General features: G+C 40.7%; 2 protein-coding genes across 2 annotated transcripts in view; one reads left to right on the top strand and one right to left on the bottom strand.

The window, feature by feature from the left end:
* Nucleotides 1-10799, bottom strand: part of osbpl10b (oxysterol binding protein-like 10b) — a 60053-nt gene extending 49254 nt beyond the window's left edge. Inside the window, exons 1-4 of the mRNA XM_077215005.1 lie at nucleotides 10711-10799; nucleotides 10372-10552; nucleotides 7579-7754; nucleotides 5889-5968 (exon numbers count right to left, since the gene is read on the bottom strand). Of these exons, the coding sequence (XP_077071120.1) occupies nucleotides 5889-5968; nucleotides 7579-7754; nucleotides 10372-10552; nucleotides 10711-10771 (498 nt within the window). The 5' untranslated portion in view covers nucleotides 10772-10799. The remainder of the gene's footprint in view (nucleotides 1-5888; nucleotides 5969-7578; nucleotides 7755-10371; nucleotides 10553-10710) is intronic.
* Nucleotides 10800-12837: 2038 nt separating this feature from the next.
* gpd1l (glycerol-3-phosphate dehydrogenase 1 like) lies at nucleotides 12838-23369 on the top strand. The gene is made up of 8 exons (XM_077215009.1): nucleotides 12838-13014; nucleotides 13366-13543; nucleotides 13635-13775; nucleotides 15055-15193; nucleotides 16274-16386; nucleotides 17943-18179; nucleotides 18324-18430; nucleotides 21619-23369. The coding sequence occupies exons 1-8, from the start codon at nucleotides 12965-12967 to the stop codon at nucleotides 21713-21715; spliced, it is 1062 nt and encodes a 353-aa protein (XP_077071124.1). The 5' UTR covers nucleotides 12838-12964; the 3' UTR covers nucleotides 21716-23369.
* The last annotated feature ends 1382 nt before the right edge of the window (nucleotides 23370-24751 follow it).

Here is a 24751-nt window from a genome sequence, read left to right on the forward strand (position 1 = left end):
ACAATTCAAAACGAAAGAAAACAGACTGCTCTCTGCTTATGTAATCCGTATGAAAAGTGCATTTCTCTCTGGCGCGCTCACTGCGAAGATCGCGAATCAGCATTCTCAACTTCAACTTTCCAGCTGAGTGAGCCTGGAAACAATTAAAATGTGTCCTTGCTATATTTGACATATTCATAATCATTACTTTTGCCTGTTCTTTTTGACAGCGTTTAGGTTATTGGCAGCGCAACCCAGGCTACATTAGCCTACATGAACGCGTCAGCACCGAAAACATGGAGATGGAGATTTTTTTTAAATAATCGCACAACCTATTTGATATTCCAATTAAATAGGCTACTCAGTTAGGCTACTCATCCCAACCAACTATTAAAAAAATGTTTACTTGTAAGCGGTCTTTTTACATGTTAGTTTTTTTCTGTGAGCGGGAATTGAAAACCAGGAGTGGACTGTTAGCGAAGTGATTACAGAATGCTTAGAGTGGAGAGAGGAACGTGCTTTCGCTCCACTCCAGGCTTTGATCACATCCCCCTCAGCAAGGTGAATACACCTCGTCTTTCCATAATTTAAGACCTATTCAAACTAAAATTAAGACATTACACTATTTGAGAAATGAAAGCCTATTTACGGCCTTAAAATTATGAAAAGTGAACTTCTTGTGGACAATTCAAATGTCTGGGAGCGCTCTGGCGGTGCAAAAATCTATTACAACTAAATTCAATGCATGCCATTGACGCCACTTAACCGAGCAAAATGTTTCACTCGGTTACGCAATTTTTAACGGTTAACCGGTTAATCGGTTAACCATGGACACCCCTAATGTGTATTCTTCCACGATATGGCTCCCTGAGGCGAGCCCGTGTCTTCCCTCGGCAGAGTCTCTCTGCCGTCACTGTCCGGTGTGTCTCCCCCGTCTTAGGCTGGAGCCACCCCAGTGACATTCCATATGTTAGACTGCCCGGTTTCCGCCCAGTTCATATGTGTTTTCTCCACGTAACCTCCCTCTGGGTTGGATGTGTCTTCCGCAGCGTCCCTTCCTTCCAATGTACGGGGAACGCTTTCCCAGTGGTCCTGTAGGAACAGCAGTGACTTCCCTGGCCTAAGCCCTGTCCTTCCCCGCCTTAAATTTGCGGGGGCATCAGGAGGCTTTGGTTTAGGCACTGGAAGGTGGCAGCGTTAGTGGCGTGTTCAAAGGGTGATCCCAATTCAGTCGACCGTCGACTACGTCTGACGTTATCGACTGAAAGGGAACGTCCTGGTTGCGTATGCAACCCACCGTTCCCTGAAGGAGGGAACGGAGGACGTAGTCCCCTTGCCACTACCGCTGGACCACCGCTGACCCCGGGTTACTCTCGGCTCCTCAGCGAAAAGCAACTAGTGCGTGCATCCACTTCCGTATTTATACCCGCGCCGCGGGGGCGGAGTGTGTGATGCGAATCACGCACGCCAATTACATTGGCTCGTTCAATAGTACTCGAAGAGGATAGGCTCTCTAGCGAGATCCCAATTCAGTCGACCGTCGACTACGTCCTCCGTTCCCTCCTTCAGGGAACGGTGGGTTGCATACGCAACCAGGACGTTCTGAAGGATCATGTGACTGAAGACTGGAGTAATGATGCTGAAAATTCAGTTTTGCCATCATAGGAATAAATTATACTTCAAAATTCATTCAAATAGAAACCATTTATATAAAATTGTATTCTTTTAAATAGAATAAACGCTGTTCCTTTGAACTTTCTTTTTATCAAAGACTCCTTAAAACAAGTATCATATTACCCACAAAAATATTAAATATAAACGGAGGATGTGGTTAGGTAAAAATAAAAGAAAATGTAATAGCACCTGTGCATTCATACGAAACTACAGGGAACATTGCACTCCTGGGAGTTTCAAAATGGACTCTTAGGCTGGATGAAGATAGCACTCTTTGATACGGTCCAAAATGAGATCACACTACAAGCTTTTCTGTGCAAGCCAGAATGAGTATTTTATTCAGGTCTGATGGAGCTCCCCCACCCTTTATGTTTGCAGTCAAATGGCAGCCCATTGTGTGTGTGTGTGTGTGTGTGTGTGTGTGTGTGTGTGTGTGTGTGTGTGTGTGTGTGTGTGTGTGTGTGTGTGTGTGTGTGTGTGTGTGTGTGTGTGCGTGTGCGTGTGCGTGTGCGTGTGCGTGTGCGTGTGCGTGTGCGTGTGTGTGTGCGTGTGTGTGTGTCTGTGCGTGTTTGTGTGTCTGTGCGTGTGTGTGTGTGTGTGTGTGTGTCTGTGCGTGTCTGTGCGTGTGTGTGTGTGTGTGTGTTATTATATAGTAGTCCCTATTGGAATTGTACATTTACTTGATTATTATTCCTCCCCAATGGGAGTCAATGACAGCCCTATGAACCGTAATGAAATGCCTATGAACCGTAATGAAAGGCCTATGAACCGTAAGGAAAATAATGAAAATTGCCATACTTGTAGTGATGGTAATGAATAGTAATCTAAACCAACTTTGGGGTCTCTAGGACCAACTCTATAGCACCACCACCAGTTCAAAAATCCAATTTTCAAATGGTTATAACTTTTGAACCCTTTATCTGGAAAAATGTAACTTAGTACACCTGATTCCTCTCATCCTGCTGACCACATTCAAAAATGTACATTAAGACTCTGCCCATTACAGTAGGGGCCATTTTGAAAGGACAGTATTACGTTTTTTTCACTACTCCTTCAAATTTTGTCCAATTCATACGAAAATTGGCTCAGATTATTTTTGGACTGAGCTGCACAGAAATTACTGAACAGATTTTTTTTTATTGATCTTTGTTCAAAAGTTATAATGTTGCGGACTCAACAAGATCAACCCAAAATTGGTTCAGAGGCTATATGTCGGCCAAACTTTGATCAATCGTAATGGAAATTGGTAAACTTCATTGGAACCACGATCTGAGGGTCCATGCCAAATTTGTGAACCGTGCCATCTACAGGTCATGAGATCCGGAAAATGGCCATTTTTGTTAATAACTGTTGAACATTTGAAATGTTGAAACAGTTCAACATGTTGAAAATCACGATTTTGGTGTCTATGTATTTCTTGTGTCATGCCGAATCCTATAATACCGTCTTTTAAAAGGATTTGACATATTGACACACAATTCAGTAGGTATCATCATCCGCATGTCCTGAAGATACCTGAGAAGTTTGAACAGATCGCCACCTAATGTTCTAGAGATATAATATGTTTTTTTTGCAAAAATACTTGTAACTTTTGGAAACATAGTTCAAAATTGTATTTCTTTGTGTCATTATGTTCCTTGGTTTATGCCGATTCCGACAGCATCTCATTTATCCTTTTCCAACAATGTGTCTCTCTGCCCTATTGAAGCAAATGAAAAGCAATGCATCACTACTCCGACAAATTTTGCCCAGTTTTGTCCAAAGATTGGACCGAGCTGCACAGAAATGACTGAACAAATTTTTGATATTCGCTGTCTGTGTTTGTTGTCTTATGCTAGTACGCTTACCATGCTAATTGGTTAATATGCGAACCAGTTGCCATTCTTTCTAATGTGGCTCTTCAGCTATCAGATTAACCATAAACTACATTAGCATTAAGTTATCTTAGCATGCTAATATGGTTAAAATATTAATTCATGCTTTTGTGTGCTCATTGTAACACTGAAGGCTCTCCTCGGCAGCCTGGTGAATCAGCGACCATTCAGGTCGTAGGATCGAACCCTGATTGGCACATGCCTAAACCACAAGAGGTACTGTGGCCAGAAGTGGTGCAGAAGTTGCTTCTGTTCCAAACATTGTCTTTTTGAGAACGATCTCATCTGAAAATAACATGCAGTACATTTATATACGAAATCTTCATATTGAATTGATTCTCTCTTGAACTATGTAACTTTGGCATCTCTGTGAAAACACGTCTTCCCAGTGGCACAATGAGATGAGCGACAGGAACCAGACCCAGAGTCCCATGTGGGGCAACTTAAAAAAATTGTGTGTAATGTTGTGTAAATAGAGCCAATAGATGTGGTTCTGCCTTCATAAACTCAAGTCTCCGTAAAATTAAACAAACCATTGTATGAGTGGCATTCTGTTTAAAGCAACATCTATTTGTAATTATAAACATTTTGTAAGTTGACAAAATTACTTAATGCAAAAAACATTATAGTACCGCACTAACACTGCAGCAGGTAATAATCAGTGCAGTGCCAGTAAACAATAAAATATATACACCAATTTTTACAGTTATTTTAAAAATAAAAAATAAGTACACTGAGTATAGAGAATCCATGGAGCATCTGTTGCATGCATTATGGATTTAGTCATTAAATGAATAAATATAACACACTGGTTATGTTTTTGGCCTTAGGCCGATGATGAAGACAAGGCCCAGATTTGTGTGGTTTCAAATTACTTTGCTTATAATGTGAGTAATCAAAGAGACCGCAATGACTTATTTTAGAATACATTAGCAGCTAACACTGGGTTGTGTTATTAGACTACCATTTGTTGGTCATATATTGAAAATGAATGCTAATTGAAGTCAAACAATGTTTCAGCTTCAAGGCTAAATTCCATTCCATTTAACCCACGCTCTAAATTAGTGGATAATGCTGGTCTCATCCATGTGTAAACACTCATTTTCAGATCTGGCAGGAGTTGCCATAATTTTCTGCCACTCAAGAAAATGCTGAAAATTACAATAAATAATTGGACACAACACCATCTGCCTAAAACAGTGTTGAAGGTATATTTCTGCATTTAACATCCTTTTGAATCTTTTTTAGGCTAAGAAGCAAACATTATGCATCTTGAGGCATGATTAAATTACACATTTTTAAGGAGGCGAACACTTAAAGATTAACTCGGTAAAGGTTAAACATACAAATCACTATCTGTTCAAAGTCAGACAATAGTGGGAAACAATGCGTGACAAGCAATGTGTTTTTGTCACATGGTATGTGAACTGACACAATAAAGATAAGTCTGTTTCTCCTCTCAGTATCAAACTGTTGTTTATATTTTTGGACAAAGATAAACCGTATCGTGGATAAAAGAGAAATGAGTCTACACTTATAGTAAATGATCATGTCAGGTGAGCTGTTACCTGTATAGATCATATCCATACAGCTACTTATTTTATTGCTCACAACTAAAGCCTGTGGATAACAATAACAAATCTGTATATATGAGCATGATTATAATATTGGAATAATTTTTTACATTTTCTGAAGAAAATGTCACAGAAGGCACCATCAATGCAATGTTGTTATTTGTGAACTAAAACTAAAACTTTTTCCGCCTGTTGTATCATCAGCCAAGCTAAAACCTTGAGTTTAAACGCTTAGAAAGGTTAAAAAAGTAACAGCACATCAACCAAATAAGCAAACTCAAGACCTCATTGGAAATGCCACCCATTACAATGAACCTTATATCCAATGTGATTAACGTTATTCTCTGCTGAAAAGAGACAGAGAAAGTAAGCAGCATCACATATCACACAACTACAGGGGCAGTTTATCATCGGACTACTGCCTGGAGAGGTCAGAGGAAATGAAGAACGAGTCAGTCAGTACAGAGAATGTGTGTGTGTGTGTGTGTGTGTGTGTGTGTGTGTGTGTGTGTGTGTGTGTGTGTGTGTGTGTGTGTGTGTGTGTGTGTGTGTGTGTGTGTGTGTGTGTGTGTGTGTGTGTGTGTGCGCGTGTGTGAGAGAGAAAGAGACAAAGACAGGAAGGATGACAAGAGGCACTCACAGATAGGACAGTAAGTACATCGTCGATGACAGGGTGAACTAAATCAAAGGAGGAGAGCCTCAAGACAAACAAAGCAAAAGAGAGCGAAAGAGATGTAAAGGAAGGAAATGAGAGCACAGTGTGCCGAGTTAAATGTAACTGGGTTACCTTGGCGCTGCCGTCTGAGTGGCGACGGGCACACAGCTGAAGCTGGGTCATCCACATCTGCTGCTCACGTGCATCACAAGCTAGAAGATGATACACATACTATAAATGCCCACATTCATTCATGTTTTCTCAATAGCTAATTTAATCAAATAAATAAGGAATAATTGACGACTGGCCTTTGAATTATTCGAAAATAATGCACACCCGAGGTGGTTATGCGGCCACAATGTTAAGTGGAGTATGGAGTCAATAGTCAATATCCACGTATTCGTTACCACACCTCAAGACATTGTTCAGATGTTGTATTTTAAGACATTCAAGACATCATATTTTTGTCCTTAAAACGCGTGTGTGTGTTTGACTAATTTCTTACGCACTTCATTCCACGCTTCCATTGCTAATTCCAAAACGTAATTTTAGAGCTAGTATCGGAGGCTTGAGCCATTGACAGCAGACTAATGAGAGAGAGAGAGAGAGAGAGAGAGAGAGAGAGAGAGAGAGAGAGAGAGAGAGAGAGAGAGAGAGAGAGAGAGAGATTAAGTGTGTGTGAATTACCTAAATCTGTGCATCTCTTAACACAGTTCGGAAGCAGCATTCCTACTAATAGCGAAACTGTACATTTACCTGCTTCAAGAACAGTGCCATTATTACCTCGCTAGAGAGAAATGTCCATGTAGCTTTTAAGTTGCTAAACTATTTTACTCCAAAAAATCATCAGAGCAGCGATGACAACAGGTTTCTGTGCGAGTGTGTGTCCATAATGTATTTGTGCTCGTTTGAGTGGGAGAGAGAGCGAGTGAGAGAAAGAGACTTTCTCTAGCTTTCCGTACATAATAAAATGTAATTTTGTGGCAAAAAAAAAAACATGAAACCAAATGTCATAAGCTCCATATTTTATGATTTTCAGTGAATAATAATTACTAAACTTTCGGGAAAAGCTGAAGTTGCATACCAGACAGGGTTTTTATATGGCCCATGATAAACCATCAGGTATTGTATGATTACCCAGGTAGAACAAATACAAGTATTTTCACAGACACAAGACCAAAAAACTCAATTTGTGGCTTGTCTGTTACCTGGGGTAAGATTGAGTGAAGGTGTGAAATGAGAAAAACAGCACCTGAAGATTATCATTTCAGAAGACTGGAAAACTGGGAGCAGACGAGGCTCTGTCAAACTGCTGGGAATAACGCTGGAGGTGACAGCTTATTTCCTGCAAAATTCATCCTCTCACAACCTCTCCGAAATTGCCTTTGTTACAAATGGCCGATTTGGCTGGTGGCATTTTGCTTGTAAACTCCTGATACAGTCTAAATGAGTCGCACCGAAACGACAGAGAATTTTGATATAAAACTATCATAAAAAATTGTGGCATACAGTGAATGCCAAGCATGAAAAGAGTCTTGGCATACTTGAGATGACAGAGAGAAACAGAGAGAGGGAGAAGTATAGAGATCTAATCTGATGTATAAGTAGCTGGCGGGAAAGAAAGGGTGAGCGTGGACAACTAAATCACAGATAAAGGGGGATGCCTGAGGGGAAAACAGATTTCAAAGAGATTCTTCCTTAAGAGACATAGCACGAGGTGACTCAAGTTAAAGGATAACTGAGACGGGAGGGATCAAATTGGACACAAATGACCATGTTAAAAGCAAAAGATTAAAACCCACGAAGACAAGAGGAGACTCACCCCGCAGTTTGAAGAGATCTCCATTCGCAGCATAGACTGTGAACATGAAGGGAAACTCGTCGCTTAGGGCCACCGACGAGCCAATGAGGGGCAGAGACCCTCGTGGCTTCTGGTCCTTATTGTGCTCATTGATGAAATACTGAAGTTGGCCAAGCTCAGGGTCCAACACGAAGTACCTGCATGACGAAAGACAGAGAGGAGAAGATGATGACATTACAACTAACCTGGATTTTGACAGCGAGTGATGCCTGATGTGTTCTGAGTGTATTGCATTATATGCATTTTGAAACGGTTGAAAATGCTAAGTCTGATCGCTTAGAAAAGTAGCAGCACTTCTTCTCAAAATGCTGCACGAATTGAGGTATTATTTATGTCCGTAACATTAACCTGTCGGGCGAGTTACACTATGCACCAAAATTGAATACTTCAAAAGAATGAGCAAGAGTAACAGAAAAACAAAACTATGGCCTACAACAAAAAGCCTATGAGAGCTTTACGTTGGCCATTATTACTGTCTCTCCCTCTTTCCATCTCATTATTCGTGATGCATTACATGCCATGTCTGGTTCCCCACTGTCAGAGGCAACCAGAGAGGTGCTTTATACGGGATCGTAACTCTGCAGGGAATGGATTGTAATCATACGGTTTGGGTGCTATAACACAACAGCCACCTTCTTAGTAAAAAATGGATGTGCTGCCAGTTTCTCTTCCACGGTCTCTCTGATGGGGTCTCTGAAAGCTAGGCATACACACATCATTATTTTAAAGAGCAGCTAAAAGTATGAAGATCAAAGCGGCAACAAATGCATTGCTTTTGATGGCGGAGGACAGACAATCACTGTGGACCTTTGGTGACATTTGCTTTCATAACCTCATTCCCCAGTGTGAAAAAAGACATTGTGTTATACCCCCTCACCCTTTAAAAAAATATACCCCCAGTTTCACAGCCTTCGTAAGCCTAGTTCCAGACTAAAATGCATATTTGAGCTTTTTTAACTGAAATCTTACAATATGTCATTGCCATTGTTTTGTCTGCCCACCAGTACTGTTTAATTCTAAGGCAAGTTTGTAAAAGCTACTTAAATGTCCCAATTAAACTAAGACCTAATCCTAGCTTAATCTAAACCCTGTCTGTGAAACCAGGCCATAGGATAAAAAAAAATTAAAAATATACATAAATTGATTATCTATATATTTTAATAACATGTATACTTTAAAAAAATGTATTTACTTTTGGTCACATTTCATATATATATATATATATATATATATATATATATATACATATGCTGGTACACAACAAAGTATTGTATAATACGTTATAACACCATTTCTATATTATTTACATGCTATTCAAAAGTGCATGGTTTTACAAAGAATAGCATGACATATTATGTGACATAATCAAACTCGAACTGTGCTAACATGCTCACATGTGTGTCTGTCAGTGGGTGAATTAATTACAGTTGTGATAGACATTCTCTTAGCGGTCCTTTTCAGTAAGTTATTCTCTCCAAGGCCCAATTCTCATCAGGTCAAAATATTGAGTGGTGTGGAAACCTCTCTCTGTTACACACACACACCCACAAATCATCAAGCACTAAACAGTGACTAGTGCTGGGGTTAACGTGAGGGCTATTTCTGAGCCATTGCGGAGGGCGAGCAACCCTTCGGTCCTGATGCTCGTTATTTGCTTGGCCTGTTTCCTTATTGATCGTTGGACTAAGCAAGAGAATGAGCACAACATTATAGATATGAGGGATTTCCCATCACGGATGAGTCATAGTCTCTCTCCAAGATGAAAGAGCCTTAACTGTGGGCTGTGCTGCACTCAACCCTGCAGAACACACAACCATGAAATCCAACAAAAACAAAAAACATCCTGCTTTCAATGAGAGGCTATGGCTTTGGAGTGTTTCTGCACAGCTCAGCTGTTAAAGGGCTCATTTCACATTTAGATTCCTGACTAAAAGTAGACTTTCATTTTGGGAAGGTCATCTAAAACATAGGACTATCATGAAATCATGATATTTTGATGCTTTTAAAAAGCAGAAAACCTTCCAGATTAGAGTTTGTGTTATTTTGTAGAGATACAACCATACGAATGCAATTATACTATACAATACATATCTGCAATAAGACTGTAGGATAAATCAAATCATAAGAGAATCGCCTATTACATAACACCAGAACTTAGATAACAGGTAGGCAAACTAAGAGGTGGGATCTTCTATCTCAATAGATTGCATCAGATTTTACAGAATGCAACATTGCTTGAGTCTTATTTGATAAAAAATATTTTATTTTATATAATATAGAGTGATGCCCAAATCAAAAACCTTTAGGGGAATCATCAAAGATTTATATATATATACATAACCAAACTGTTTACTTTATGCATGTTGTCATAACGGATCGACATTCATTTCACTACTCATTTTTATACTTGTGCTTTATTTGACCAAAACTCAACATAAGATGCGATGCAAGTACGAGGAATAAAGCTGCCCATATGCTCAGAATCAACAGGGGAGGATCCCAAAAATGTAAACAGCGAAATAAATTATTTCATTCTTGCATAGCGTCATGTTGCATTGGAATAGACCGCTTTCTTTGCATTGCTATAAGGTGACGTGTCTTCATTCTTTGATCCTGGATGTCATGAAAATGATGGAATGATATGATCAGAAATGTGAACAATCTTCATGATATTGGACTATAAGTCTGCCACGAAAAACATTTAGTAAGGGTTTAAAAGTTGTAAAGAGTGAACAAACGCCAAAAACTCTTTACCTGCTCTGCCAACCTTGTAATAAATTGGTGTATTTGTTCAAAACCCCCTCCAAGTGTCTCTTCTGGGTCTGAGATGGATGAGTGTCCGAAACAGCCCCTGATCCCGGACTAAAGGAGCCGCTTCTTGTCTGTCTCTGTGCGGGATTCCCCAGATCCGCGGACCACTTTCCTTTACTGCTCCCTGAATGCGACACGTTCAGTGTTTTTTCCATGATTAACGTTATTCCAAATTCTGGATCATACAATATGACGATTCAAAATCCAAAGCACAGTTTCAAAACCAAACCAAAGATACTGTTAAAATGATCATCGTATGGAGAGGACGTGATTGGAGATTACTTTCATTTTTTATCTTGCTGCCTTGCCTTGGACTCTTTAATGGGCTTCTATGTGTTTCCATTGGAATCAGTGTGTGGTCACTCCCCTCCCGCTCTCCTCAAACAGGAATGCTGCATCAGAAAGGCGAGACGAGTGAACGCAAAGCCACGCCCCCTCATTATCATAGGCACGAATAAATAATAAAATGAATGAAATAAGTAAAATAATAATAAATAAACGAAAATAAAAAAAATACAAATTAAATAATAAATAAGTATAAAAATATACTACAAATTATAAAAAACTGAACTTATTATTTATTTATTTATTTGTTTATTTATTTGTTTATTTATTTAAAATAAACTCTCTTGAAAAATTTACTCTCACTACTACATTTAATTTGTAGAATAACAATTATTTTGCAAGTGGCCGACTCATTTGTAAATATCACCAAATATTCCGTTGATATTTAGCCTACTTACGATTAACTTATGATTTTACATTTTCAACTTTTTTGTCTGTATTATGTTATTATGTGTTCGTTGGGGTGAAAATTATACTGTGATGTCGTAATTAAAATAATAATAATAATAATAATAATTTCCACGCAAAAAACAATTTCCATTAATTCTTTTGTGTTTTTCATATTTTAACATTTGTAATTGTGGGGGAAAATAATTTCCATTCATGTTTTTCTATTTTCATATTTTTGCATTTGAAATTGTGGGTCTGAGACAAAAGTAGATCAAAGTATTTACAGAGTCTTTACAAAGGCTAAAACAAAAGAAGTGAGCAGTAAAAAAGTTTCCAAGTTTTGACCACATTGCAAAAAGAAAAAGATGTAATAGGTGTAAATTTTGTTAGTTCTATGAGTAACCTGTGAAAGGAGAAGAAAGAAAGAAAGAAATAAATTAAGAAAGAAAACTATTGAGATGCATTAATGTAATGGATATTAATATAATGATCTATTAGGTTTAATGGGGTAGACTGAGTACAGTTGAGACACTTTTTTGCGTTTTGATTTTTCACACAAAAATATATACTGAAAAGAAGTGAATTTCTACATGACATGCCACATGACATTTCATTAGCTTGTAGACTAAGATATTATCAATCAATAATACCCATAAGTAGTTTATATTTTCCACAATTAGCTCATAAAAATAAGGTGCTTTTTGTCTTAACTTTGTCTCAACTGTACAGTTGAGACAGTACCATGGTACAGTTGAGACACCCATTTTTAATGATGTAAAGGTAACTAAATGTTCATTGCAAATATAATAAATAAAGACAAATAAAGAAAAAAAAATTGGGCAACATGTTTATTTATTCATCCATTTAAATTCATTAATTTTATCTAAATTAGCACTGGTTAAAATATATAAAACAGGAACAATATATTTATTAATAATACACAGTTTAAATATCACAAATATCAAATTTTATTTTCATTTGCGTCCTATGCTGGCTAATTACGACGTTAAACCTGTTATCATAACACTGAACAACTAAACAGTGTGTTTCTTAATAGAAATCTATCGGGGTATACAGTTGAGACACGTGTGTCTCAACCATACCCCGCTGGCCACCTCGCACATTTCTCTAGATTTTGCAATGATCTTGCATGACACAATACCATGAAATATGCCAGTTTTTAGGGCACAGAATAAAGTTTGTGATGACACCAGTTACGGTTAACAGTCACATAAGGATAATAAGCTATTCATTGGGGAGTGTGCATGGTGAAGTGAACGTCTTATCTTAGAAAAAAAAACTTTTGCCGATATCTTCGGATCGGAGATGCGTCCGTTGTTCAAATTTCCCACGATCAAAGATGATACTAATACGCATGTGCACAGCAAAAATCACAAGTTGTGCTTGCTGCGCACGCAAGTTATTTAAGGTGTCTCAACTGTACCTATGTCTCAACTGAACCCAGTCTGCCCAATAGGCTATCGTAATTTTAAGTTTATTTATAAGGTTTAATCTGCTGAAATGGATAGCCTAATTATATCCATAAAAGCACCATACACATAAACTGAATTAAACGATTCTCCAATGTGTGTCAAGCTTTTTACAGCAACTATTTTAAACACCTAAAAGAAACCTGTATAGATGATAGAAAAAACTACAACTCCCAGAATTCCTAGATATCATTGATGACGCAGTCAAAAGTGGACCAGCACGTTCCCTCCCACCGAGAAACTGCTTGACTTTATAGTATTATTCCCTATATTGTTTACTTGAAACATTTATCCACTAGTTGATCGCAAAGATGGCGATGGCTGCTCCGCTGAAAGTATGTATTGTTGGTTCAGGAAACTGGTGAGTATGAACGTGTAATGATTAGATATGATCAATATGTGATTGGTAATGAGATTAATTTATAGAACATATGGCGTGACCAACTGCTATAGCTCAGACAGTACTTGCATTAACTGTAGCACCAGTTTAATTGCCTGCGTATTCATATCGATATTCAGATCCATTCTGGGCAAAATCAAGTGATTAATGACTTGATCTGATGAGCTGCATGCTGCATAACACTCATTTGATTGCAGCTGGCAAAACAGCTTCTCAAGGTTGTAAACCCAGCTTGAAATGTCTCAGTGAACTGCTGTTTAACAACAGACTGGCGTTTTGATTAAAGATACTGTTGTGTTGTATTGTGCCAAGGGGCTCTGCTATTGCAAGAATTATTGGCTCCAATGCACAGAAACTCCAGTGCTTTGCCACAACAGTCAAGATGTGGGTGTATGAAGAAATGGTCAATGGCAAAAAGCTTTCTGAGATCATCAACACAGAACATGAGAACGTCAAGTATCTTCCAGGCTACAAACTCCCAGAGAATGTGGTAAGACAGTGGATGAATTGCATAAATATTGTTTTATGCTAGCTTGACCTGATGTGGAAATAAGTGTCAGATTAATGGTGCTTTCCGGTAGGTTGCTGTGCCGCAGCTTCGGGATGCCGCGGATGGTGCCGACCTCCTGGTTTTCGTGGTCCCTCACCAATTCATCCGGAAACTGTGCGATGAGATGGTTGGCTGCGTTTCGGAGAAGGCTCGTGGAATTACACTAATCAAAGTGAGAATACTTACTCTGCATTGTACAGAATTGACTTGTAGTGGTTTTTGATAGGCTTCCTAAGCTATACTGAATGGTAAGAGAGTTGGACTTGTAAGGTCACGGGTTTGATTCTCAATACTGGCAGGAAATGACTCGCCCAACCACTAATCGCTCTCCGGGAGTGTTCACTACTTACTGCTCCTAATGTGTGTGGCTGTGCACTAATTCAATCCCACAATGCACCGCAATACCAAGTGTACAACCGATGTATGCTCAATGGCTAGAGTATACCCATAATGCACTCTGATGGTCGCACACTGAATGAATTCCCGCATCTGACCAGAAGATGGTGCCCGCAGCTGAATCATCCATTCATCAATTTTCCAAACCGCTGGTCCAATGTGGGTACAGCGTAATACCATACAGGTATAACTTCCTTTTTAATTGATTGTTAAATTGTTTAATTAAGGTTTATACTTAGTTTCCATGACAGAGTTCAAGATAAATCTTTTCATCTTATCACTGGAGCGGCAAGTTTGCTAAATTTCAAACGATTATTAAACGGCAAGCACAAACTATGCAAAAGCAGCAGCCCTTCCGGCACACTCAGTGTCTGAATTCGCTCACTCATCATTCACTCCCTCCAGTGAACTATATATCAGTGGACTAATGTAGGAAATAGTGAATGAGGGTATAGGGGGCTATTTCGGACACAGCCCAAGTTTTGGTCAAACCTTGAGAATCCTCTTCCATGCAGACAGGATGTTCAGGACTGAAGAATGCTGAGAAGTTTCCGACTTGATGTCTTTTTGAAAGCTCAGCACAGTGCACCATATGTGGAGTGACTCATGGGTAAAAAAGGGCCCTCTGTCCTGCTGGCAAACTCTTTGTGTGCGAATTACCTCCTGGTGCTAGTTTGTCTCCTCTGTTGCTTACTATGCCACTCAGGGCATCATCTCTGTAGTTGTACCTCACCAAATGAAATGTATCTTCTTCACTTCGCTATTTGAAAAGTAGCCTCATTAAATTTCTCACAGTGTTCTGAGTTTAATTTGAAAAGATATGGTTTGTCTGTTTTCTTTTTCAGATTTCTGCCCATTTCTTGTGTACTCATTCCACCTCCCTTATTATTTTTGTTCTGCTTTGGTGTTCCTCCTCATTTTTTGAGTCATTAGGCAAAGATAGTCCTCCTAACATCTGTGTTTTAGAGTTATATCTACTGAGGGGGAAATGGTGCGATGCTACATTAAAAGAGCGTTGGTGTTGATAGAATTCACTCTTTTTTCCTTCTTTGTAGGGCATAGATGAAGGACCAGAAGGATTGAAGCTCATCTCTGACATCATCCGGGAAAAAATGGGCATCGATGTCAGTGTCCTAATGGGGGCCAATATTGCCAATGAAGTGGCGGCCGAGAAGTTCTGCGAGAGCACCATTGGTGATTGAATGTAAACTGTGAAAATACTGTAGATAGTGGTGCTTGTAAGGAACCACATAGACCACGAACACACTGCGGGTAAATTAAGTTCACCTGTTAACGCTTAGTCCTGTTCTGTATGCACAAAGTTCAGTCATTTGCAGGAGTGACAACCGCATTTACAAAAATTAGTATTGTGTACGAAACCGAACTGGACACCCAGTTGTTAAAGAGGTCCTATCTTGATTTTGTTTTTGGGGAGTACTAGAATATGCTTTCATTTTTGATTGGTCAAAAACACATTATTTTTCACATATTTTACACTATCACAGCACCTCTTTCCCCAGTCTGGCTCGAACGCGTCTTTAGTTCAATGAAGCCCCTCCTTCCGAAATACGAAATGTGCTGTGATTGACACCACGTGTTTGGGAAATGTCACGCCCCTTACCTTACCGTGAGTTTCATCTGCTCAGGTGTAAATATTAATTATGGTGTCAATTTCAAGCCTGATTCAGACTTAAGAATGGTTAATGGATAATTTTCCTAAGGGGCGGTGAACAGTCCTAAAAAAGCGAGGCCTTACAAAAGCTACAGTAATCACTACATCAACACTAATGTTGGCTGGCAGGCGAGCGGAGGCTTTATGTTTAAACAGCAACATTACAGACTAACTAAAGTTGAAAAAGTGAAAAGGCAATATAGGACCCCTTTAATGACATATTTAAATGCAGGTTAGAGAAAAAATACCAAACTAGTGCGACCTGCACTTTCCCACTTTAATAACTCCATAAACTTGAGCACTATATATAATATATAATAAGTGGATATAGCAATACTTCAAGAGAACGCTCTGTTATAATAGTATAACATAATATATATATATATATAAAAACGAGTCTTTGGATACTGTAATATTACTTTTGATGGTGATTACCACAATGTCAGTCACAGCAATTTCTGGAGCAAACTGTGTTCCGTACACACACACACAATGAAAATATATGGGATTCACTCTCATGTTTAAATTGTATTGTAGTACACATAGTAACTTGCTAAAAAGCACGGTGGGAAATCTCAACAAACATTTTCTTCGAACCACAGGCAGCAAGGTGTTGGAGAATGGCCACTTGTTCAAAGAGCTCCTGCAGACGCCTAACTTCAGAATCACTGTGGTGGATAATGCTGACACAGTAGAGCTCTGTGGAGCCCTCAAGGTAAATATCAGTCTTGTCTTGCTGCTCATCCCAAGGGAAATATCTGGATGCAGGCAGCTGAGATGCAGGGCTTCGGGGGCACGACTTAGACCTCTGTGTAAAGAAGAGCTTGCGCTGCTGAATTTACTATTAGATGCTGTAAGGCCACTGTCTTCCTCCTCGTAAATACATTGTAAAAATCATTGGCAAGCTTTGACAAATATTCTGGGTTATTTACAACCTAAAGAGATCATTCATTCGTCCTCATTTCATTCCAAAACTTTGACTTTCTTTCTTCTGTGGAGCATAAAAGAAGTTTTTAGAAATGTGTCAGTGGCATTATTTTTATCCATACAATGGAAGTCGATGGCCACCAAAACTGTTTTGTTACCAACATTCTTCAATTCTTCTATAATAAAAGTGAATGGGAATTTAAGCTGTCAACCTCCAAAAAGACAGAAAAGCACCATGAAAGTATCGTAAAAACGGTCCAAATGTGTCTTCTAAAGCCAAATTATAGCTTTAAGCTTTGATAAATAGACCCAAATCTAACTTATTCTCTTCCTATCTGCTGAAAATTTGTGCATCAGCTGTAAAGTTGTTTGCATCTTCATTTTGAGGTGGGACTACTTTTCTAAGTGAATCATCCGTTGGTTATTTGTTACATTCTTTTTCTATGTAATTGTATATCTGCCATAGATTCTGCACATAGACATGTCCAGCCCAGAATATTTATGTAAAGTCCATCAGTATTTGATTTCCCAAAATTACCAATAGGCTTTATGCCGAACATCACATAAACAAACAGGAAAACGTGTCTCATTGCATCTGCTTGTCGGAGAAAGTGTTAACGGCAGTATGAACTGACGGCGGTATCTATGGACTTGTAAGGTAATCAACAAACCTAGTTCTTTTTTTTTTTTGTATTTGATTTAAATATCTAAATGTTAGTGAGAAGAAGAAAAAGAAAAAAATGTTTAGATATCAATCTGCATATGCGATGGACATCGTTTATGCTTATAATTGCTTTCTCCTTGTAAAGGTACCTTGAGTAAAACTGCTCTATACAAAAGACCTGAAATAAAGAAAGAAGAAAGAACCGGAAGTGATGCAACCTGTTTAAACGAATACAGCAGTTGTATGCGCAGAACCCCCAATTTAAATCTTACTGGTATTCTAATAACCCTTGCTTGCTTATTTTACCATTATTTTTAGCAGATTAGAACAATTTCTGAAAGTTCATGTGACACTGAAAACTAAGGTAATGGCTAATAAGAATTCAGCTTCCATCACAGGAATAAATTACATTTTAAAATATATTATTTTAAATTGTAATAATATAGCACAATTTTACTGTTTTTAATAAAATAAATGCCGCCTTGTGAGCAGAATAAATCGCAATCCCAAACTTTTGAACAGTAGTGTATATAATATAGGAAAGTAGGGTTTATGCTTTTAACGCTTACAAAGTTAATAGGCTGGGCACTAATTTGTACCATATTTCTGGAAAGTGCTGGATGCATTGCACCATTCTGGCATTCTAATAACCTTTCCTTCCTTATTTGTCCCTGTTTTAGAACATTGTTGCAGTGGGCGCAGGCTTCTGTGACGGACTGCTGTGTGGAGACAACACCAAAGCAGCCGTCATCCGGCTGGGCTTGATGGAGATGATCGCTTTCGCCAAACTCTTCAGCAAAGACAATTCCGTGTCCTCCGCCACATTCCTCGAGAGCTGCGGCGTGGCTGACCTCATCACCACCTGCTACGGAGGACGAAACCGTCGCGTGGCAGAGGCTTTTGCCAGGACAGGGAAGGTAAATTGAAAACCCATCCGTTTCTGTCTTTCTCCACTTGCCTGATGGCATGTAATGTACATTTTATGGATTGAAGGAAGATGCTGAGCATTAGGCACATTTGCTGATGCAGAAAAGATCAATACAGATTTATTTTTCTTTCAGAGCATCGAGGAACTGGAGAAGGAGATGTTAAATGGACAAAAGCTTCAGGGACCATTGACTTCTGCTGAGGTTTATCACATCCTCAACCAGAAGGGCCTGGTTGATAAGTATGTGTAACCACTTTTTGGCTGTCATATTATTATAACTGTATTATTTATAGTATTATATATTTGCATTAGCCTTTATGTCAGTTGACATTCTCCTGACATGGTGTTCATGCACGCGACACTATACTGAATAAAAATCTAAAGTTAAAATTTTTATCTTAGCAAAACAGTCCATAAAAAAGAGATGTGATTCTAGATTTTATAAATGTGCTTCTTTTTGATGCATAATTGTATCCCCCTGTGGCTGTCCTTATGCAAGCAGCATAAATATGCATTAAAAATAAGGATTTTTATAAGACATTTGCTGAGTGAAGATCTCTTTTTTTATGTATGGATCATGCAGCGCTCGATTGCGCGTTCAGTCGCGGCCAGCTTTTGCCGGTCGACCGCCGTCGTTGTCCACGTCTCAGACCCGTAAAGCATGGCCGGCAGGACGGTGCTGTTGAATAGGGCGGCCCTGATGTCCGGGTCAATGGCTCTGTTGGTGGCCGTCTCGGCAATTGAGCCAAAGCTGACCCAGGTGGCTCGGCGTCATCGTGCCAATTCTCGACCAATCCTGTGGTCGGTGGTTAGCTCCTGGCCCAAGTAGATATAGCTATCGACTTGCTGGAGCTGGTGCTGGCCGACATGAAGGGTGGTGTCTGCCACCTGGTCGTTGCGCATCCACTTGGTTTTGGACAGATTGATTTTGAGGCCGATCCGAGCGCCAGCCTGGTGGAGCTGGTCGAGCCGCTACTGTACATTGACCGCCGAACAACCTATTAGCATGATGTCATCGGCAAAGCGCAGGTGATTGAGCCAGCGGCCGTTGATCTTGATGCCGACCTCGTTCCAGTTGAGCTGCCGGAAAATTTGCTCGAGGCAGACGGTGAAAAGCTTAGGCGAGATGGTGTCACCCTGCTTGACCCCGCGGCCGACCTCGATGTTTAGCGGCCGGTCGAACAGGGTGATGGTGGTGGCGCAGTTGCTGTTCAGCTCCTGCAGCAGGGCCACATGCTCGTTACCGATGCCTTGTTGTTGGAGGGCGAGCAGCACGACATTGATCTCGACCGAGTCGAAGGCCAGACTTGTAGTCGACGAAGGCCAGGACTAACGGCATCTTATACTCCCTGGCCCGCTCGAGCAGCTAGTTCAGTACCTGCACATGATCCATGGTGCTAAAGCCAGATCTAAATCCGGCCTGCTCGACGGGCTGCTGTTCGTCTAGCTGCTTGGCCAACCGGTTGAGCAGCACCTTGGTAAAGATCTTATATACGGCCGACAGCAGTGTGATCGGCCGGTAGTTGCTGAGCAGCTCACGGTCGCCCTTCTTGAACAGCAGTACTGTTTTGGCCGTCTTCCACTGTTTGGGGATTTGACATTGTGCCATGTAGCGGCTGAATCGGGTCGCCATGGCCGTCCAAAGGGAGTGGCCGCCTGCTTTGAGCAGATCGATCTCCACGCCGTCCAAGCCAGGCGCCCGGTCTGCCTGTGCCTGCTCGACTGTATGTCGGTTTCCAGCACTGGTAGGATGGGCGGCAGCTGGTCGAGCTGAAGGTTAGGTGGGGGGACGGGCACCTTACTGGCGAATAGATCACTGAAGAAACGCCTGCACTCGGCCTCAATGCCGGACCGAGTCCTGGTCGTCTGCCGTCTTCAGTGCTGGTATTTGGCCACACTGCTGTTGCATCACCCGCCTGCACTTTTTCAGGCTCTTGCGGTCCTCGGCTGTCGCCAGCAGGCGCCTCTGTCTGTATTGATCGAGGTCGGTCTTGAGCTGCTGCCGGATCTGCTTGCACAGCAGGCCGTACTCGACGTGTGGGTCCGTCAGCGCGTATCTGCCTCCGCCTCTGCATCAGGGCCTTGGTGGCGTCCGTAATTCAGCTGGTCCGGCTGTTGGTCGGCACTGCAGCTGCATCGCGGCTTAACTTGAGCAGGCCAATAAAGTGGTCGTAGTCCTGGTCGATGTCGGTTTCAAGCTGGGTCCAGTTGGTGTGGTCGATCAGAGTGTTGAAGGCGGCCAGGTTAATGGTGACCGGTTGCTTTGCCCGATTGCTAGCTGCCAGTGCGCGCTTTTTCGGTCCTGCCGTCGATGACCAGCCTGGCCCTTACCGGTCGATGGTCGCTGCCCGTGTCAAAGAACTTGCGTCCGATGACAGCGACGCCCTGCTGGATGCGGCGGTGGCTGCAGAGGACGTAGTCGATCTCGTTGGTTGTCTCTCCATTGGGGGACATCCATGTCCATCGGCGGCCGGGGCGTTTCTTGAACAGACTGTTGCCAATAAACAGCCGGTTGGTCTCGGCCATTGCAACCAGTAGCTCACCCGGTCCGTTTCTGTTGCCGCTGCCGAACGGGCCGACAAAGCGCTCGCCATCCAACCCCTTGCCCACATTGGCGTTGAAGTCGCCCATCAGGACGGGGTAGGTGGCACGGGGGGTAGTGGCTGCCTCGATGGCCTCGTAGAACTGCTCAAGCACATCGTCATCTTGCTCGGCCGCAGCTGCTGCTGTTGGTGCATATATCTGCATGATCCTGATGGGGTTGGTCAGGTCAACCAGGTCAATCATTGGTGACCATCGTTTGGATACAATGAAGCCAACACCGCCGACAGGCAGCGTCTCTTCCCTAGCACCCAAGATGACCGTCCTGCCGTCATCGCGGCGCACGTGCAGCGGCTTCCGGCGCTTAGTCTCGCACAGCCCGAACACGTCGCAGCGAATGCTGTTCAAACCTTCCAGGATGGTAGCCAGGTTGGCCTCGCTCGACACAGTCCTGGCGTTGAAGGTAGCAATATCGAGCGCCATGGTGTTAATAGTCCGGTCCTTTAGTCGGTTTCCAGATGGCAGCCTGGTACCTGAGATTCTTAGCAGCCTCTCGTCCCTGGCCGGATCGCTCCGCCGCCGTAGAGCGGGCGCAGGGGCGTGCAGGGTACTGAGGCCCTTGTTTGTCGTTGTCGTTGCAGTTAGGTTCAGACCTCAGCTTGCAAGGCCACTAGGTCTGTGCCCTCGTCCTTAGCCAGGTGTCTGTCATCTTCTCAGCATGGTTAAACCTACCAGGAATTGCTTCCCGCTGTACATCGACGACAGACTCCTGTTTCACTCCTGTTTTATTAAATGGCGAGTTTAAATTACTCGCTCTAGGGCACAATGTTCTTTGTCAAGATGCTTTTACAAAATTGGTGACATCTCAAATCTGCATTATTCTCCAGGTTCCCCCTGTTCACGGCTGTTTATCAGATCTGTTTCGAGGACAAACCGGTTCAGGACATGATCACTTGTATGCAGAGCCATCCAGAGCACCTGTGAGTGTCTCACAGGGACCAGAACCCTTCTCCATCCCCATCCCCATCCCCTACCTCTAACACTTCTCATTTTCTATTATATACACATACAATGTTATATTTTAAGCTTCTCTTTTCCAGTTTTTGACTAATGGTTAGGCTTGAACTCAGGAGTTTACCTTCGACCTAGCAGGTTTTGTACATGACAGAATGTACACTCGTGTTGTTCACTCTGTTTGAGCCAATATGGAGTTTTTAACTATTTTCTCTCTGTCTGACTGCCCTCTTGTGGATGGTCCACAATATCACCTCACTGACAGGAGAGATCAAATGCCTGTTTTTATTTTTATTAAATGACCATAGAGAGATCTAATCATAAACGCTCACTCCACGTCCACATTGAGCAACACGACACGACTAGAACGCGTCTGTTATAATCAATGAATTGCATGAGTGTTAATATCCTGTTGAACCAGCACAATACCACTATCCTTAATAAAATGGGCACACGCTAGGTTTAATACTAAGTATACACATTCATTATTTCAGTTCTGATTGTTTCATGTTGATAAATGTTGAAACTGCCATTTACACCTAACTTTTTGGGAGACATTAGATTTAGATTTCTTTAAATGTGAAGATGCCTTACTGGTCAGGAACATTTCTCAGACAGTTCAAATAATACTTTAGTGGACTCACTTTGGGTTTGAGTTTGTTTTGTTTTAAATGACAATATATTCTATAAAAGGGGCCCAAATCAGTCATCTCAACTTCCCAGCAACCCCCTTTTAGCACTAGTGCTTTTAAGACCGAGAACTTGTTACAGAACAACATTGTTGACTACAACTTTTTGAGCAATGTTGCCATCAACGGGGAACCAGGTATGAGACAGGACCGACGAGAGGACAGGACTCAATCTAAATTATCCAGATAGAAATTTGTTGCCCATTCTCAATAGGAAAGTGCCCAAGCAACAATCGCTCTGCAACATTGCTCTAAAAGTTGCCTTGTTTATCATCACCTTTAGTGTTAAAGTAATACAATCTTGCATATCTAAGCTTCAGGAATGCATTAACATCTTGTTTGAAACCCCTAATCGTTGATGTACTAATCACTCTAGCATCCTGAAAAGCTGAACAACAGTTCACGTTACCGTTTTAGTACTCGCATCTTTATGGAGATTAGCATTAAAAATACTTAATCTGTAGTTGTACTATGAAAAGAATGAAGGAATGAGATCTGTAGTTTTCAAACAAGGGAGCTCGTTAGGTGAGCAGCGTCCTAAGTGTTTGAATCCATAATGGCCTTTTTTAGCACTGTACTGTGCTTACAGATCGGTTAGGTCATACCTAACACAAAAATATTATCTCTTAGCATGTAGCTGTTACAGTGTGTCTATTATTCCTGTTGTTTTTATTTTTTTCAGGGTTCATGTAAGAGTTTGAATCATATAAAAGTATTAAACTCTGCAAATGTTGCAGTGTGCTCAGTGTAACACTCCAGTCCAGTGGATGAAGTATATAAAACTGCTCCATGTTGTTTTATGAACCTGTCCTGTATTCTCTCCTCTGATGAGAATGTGATCATCTTTGCAAGTTGTTCTAACAAACTTCATCAAGGCAGAACTTTAAACAAATGCTGCTTTCGAAAGTTACCAATAAAATAATCTCTGTGCTAAATGTTTGTTTCATCAATGCATTGATCTTGGTTTAAATATGAAGCAACATTTTAAGATCCTAAAGTAGCATAAGATGTGTCACAAGATTGTAGATCACAAGTTATGTGGGAAAACTGATAAACTCATATTATTTTATCATATTATTTTATAATATTAATTAAAACTATCTAAATTAAAATACAATCAATATGTAAACTGTAGATCACAAGTTATGTGGATGAAGAACTGAAAAGTCTGATTATATTATTTTTATGGTTTTAATTAATTTAAACTAAATTAAAATACAATAAATATGTAAACTGAAATCAATTTTTCTTTACCCTCTCAATAACTCTATTGAAGAACATGCAAATAAAACTTATTGTTGGCCTATAATAAAATAAATTGTGGTTAATTGTGGTTAATAACTTACAAACACACACGCTCACACTGAATGTGGTTGATGACAGGCTTGGATTATTTATATATATATATATATATATATATATATATATATATATATATATATATATATATATATATATACAGGTCCTTCTCAAAAAATTAGCATATTGTGATAGTTCATTATTTTCCATAATGTAAGGATAAAAATTTAACTTTCATATATTTTAGATTAATTGCACACCAACTGAAATATTTCAGGTCTTTTATTGTTTTAATACTGATGATTTTGGCATACAGCTCTTGAAAACCCAAAATTCCTGTCTCAAAAAATTAGCATATCATGAAAAGGGTCTCTAAACGAGCTATTAACCGAATCATCTGAATCAACTAATTAACTATAAACACCTGCAAAAGATTCCTGAGGCTTTTAAAAACTCCCAGCCTGTTTCATTACTCAAAACCGCAATCATGGGTAAGACTGCCGACCTGACTGCTGTCCAGAAGGTCATCATTGACACCCTCAAGCAAGAGGGTAAGACACAGAAAGAAATTTCTGAACAAATAGGCTGTTCCCAGAGTGATGTATCAAGGCACCTCAGTGGGAAGTCTGTGGGAAGGAAAAAGTGTGGCAAAAAACGCTGCACAACGAGAAGAGGTGACTGGACCCTGAGGAAGATTGTGGAGAAGGACCGATTCCAGACCTTGGGGGACCTGTGGAAGCAGTGGACTGAGTCTGGAGTAGAAACATCCAGAGCCACCGTGCACAGGCGTGTGCAGGAAATGGGCTACAGGTGCCGCATTCCCCAGGTCAAGCCACTTTTGAACCAGAAACAGCGGCAGAAGCGCCTGACCTGGGCTACAGAGAAGCAGCACTGGACTGTTGCTCAGTTTTGCATGTCATTCGGAAATCAAGGTGCCAGAGTCTGGAGGAAGACTGGGGAGAAGGAAATGCCAAAATGCTCTCTTTATGGAGATGATTTCATTTTTCAGCACGACCTG

The sequence above is a fragment of the Siphateles boraxobius genome, unplaced genomic scaffold (genome assembly GCF_051911475.1).
Source record: "Siphateles boraxobius isolate OS27281-9 unplaced genomic scaffold, OSU_SipBor_1 68, whole genome shotgun sequence".
Taxonomy (NCBI): Eukaryota; Metazoa; Chordata; class Actinopteri; order Cypriniformes; family Leuciscidae; genus Siphateles; species Siphateles boraxobius.

Excerpts from the sequence above, each read along its gene's own strand:
- gpd1l (XM_077215009.1), top strand. The coding sequence starts at position 12,965 with ATGGCGATGGCTGCTCCGCTGAAAGTATGTATTGTTGGTTCAGGAAAC. Across the intron at positions 13,015-13,365 it reads ATTGTTGGTTCAGGAAACTG|GGGCTCTGCTATTGCAAGAA; the intron begins GTGAGTATGAAC and ends TATTGTGCCAAG. Across the intron at positions 13,544-13,634 it reads ACAAACTCCCAGAGAATGTG|GTTGCTGTGCCGCAGCTTCG; the intron begins GTAAGACAGTGG and ends GCTTTCCGGTAG.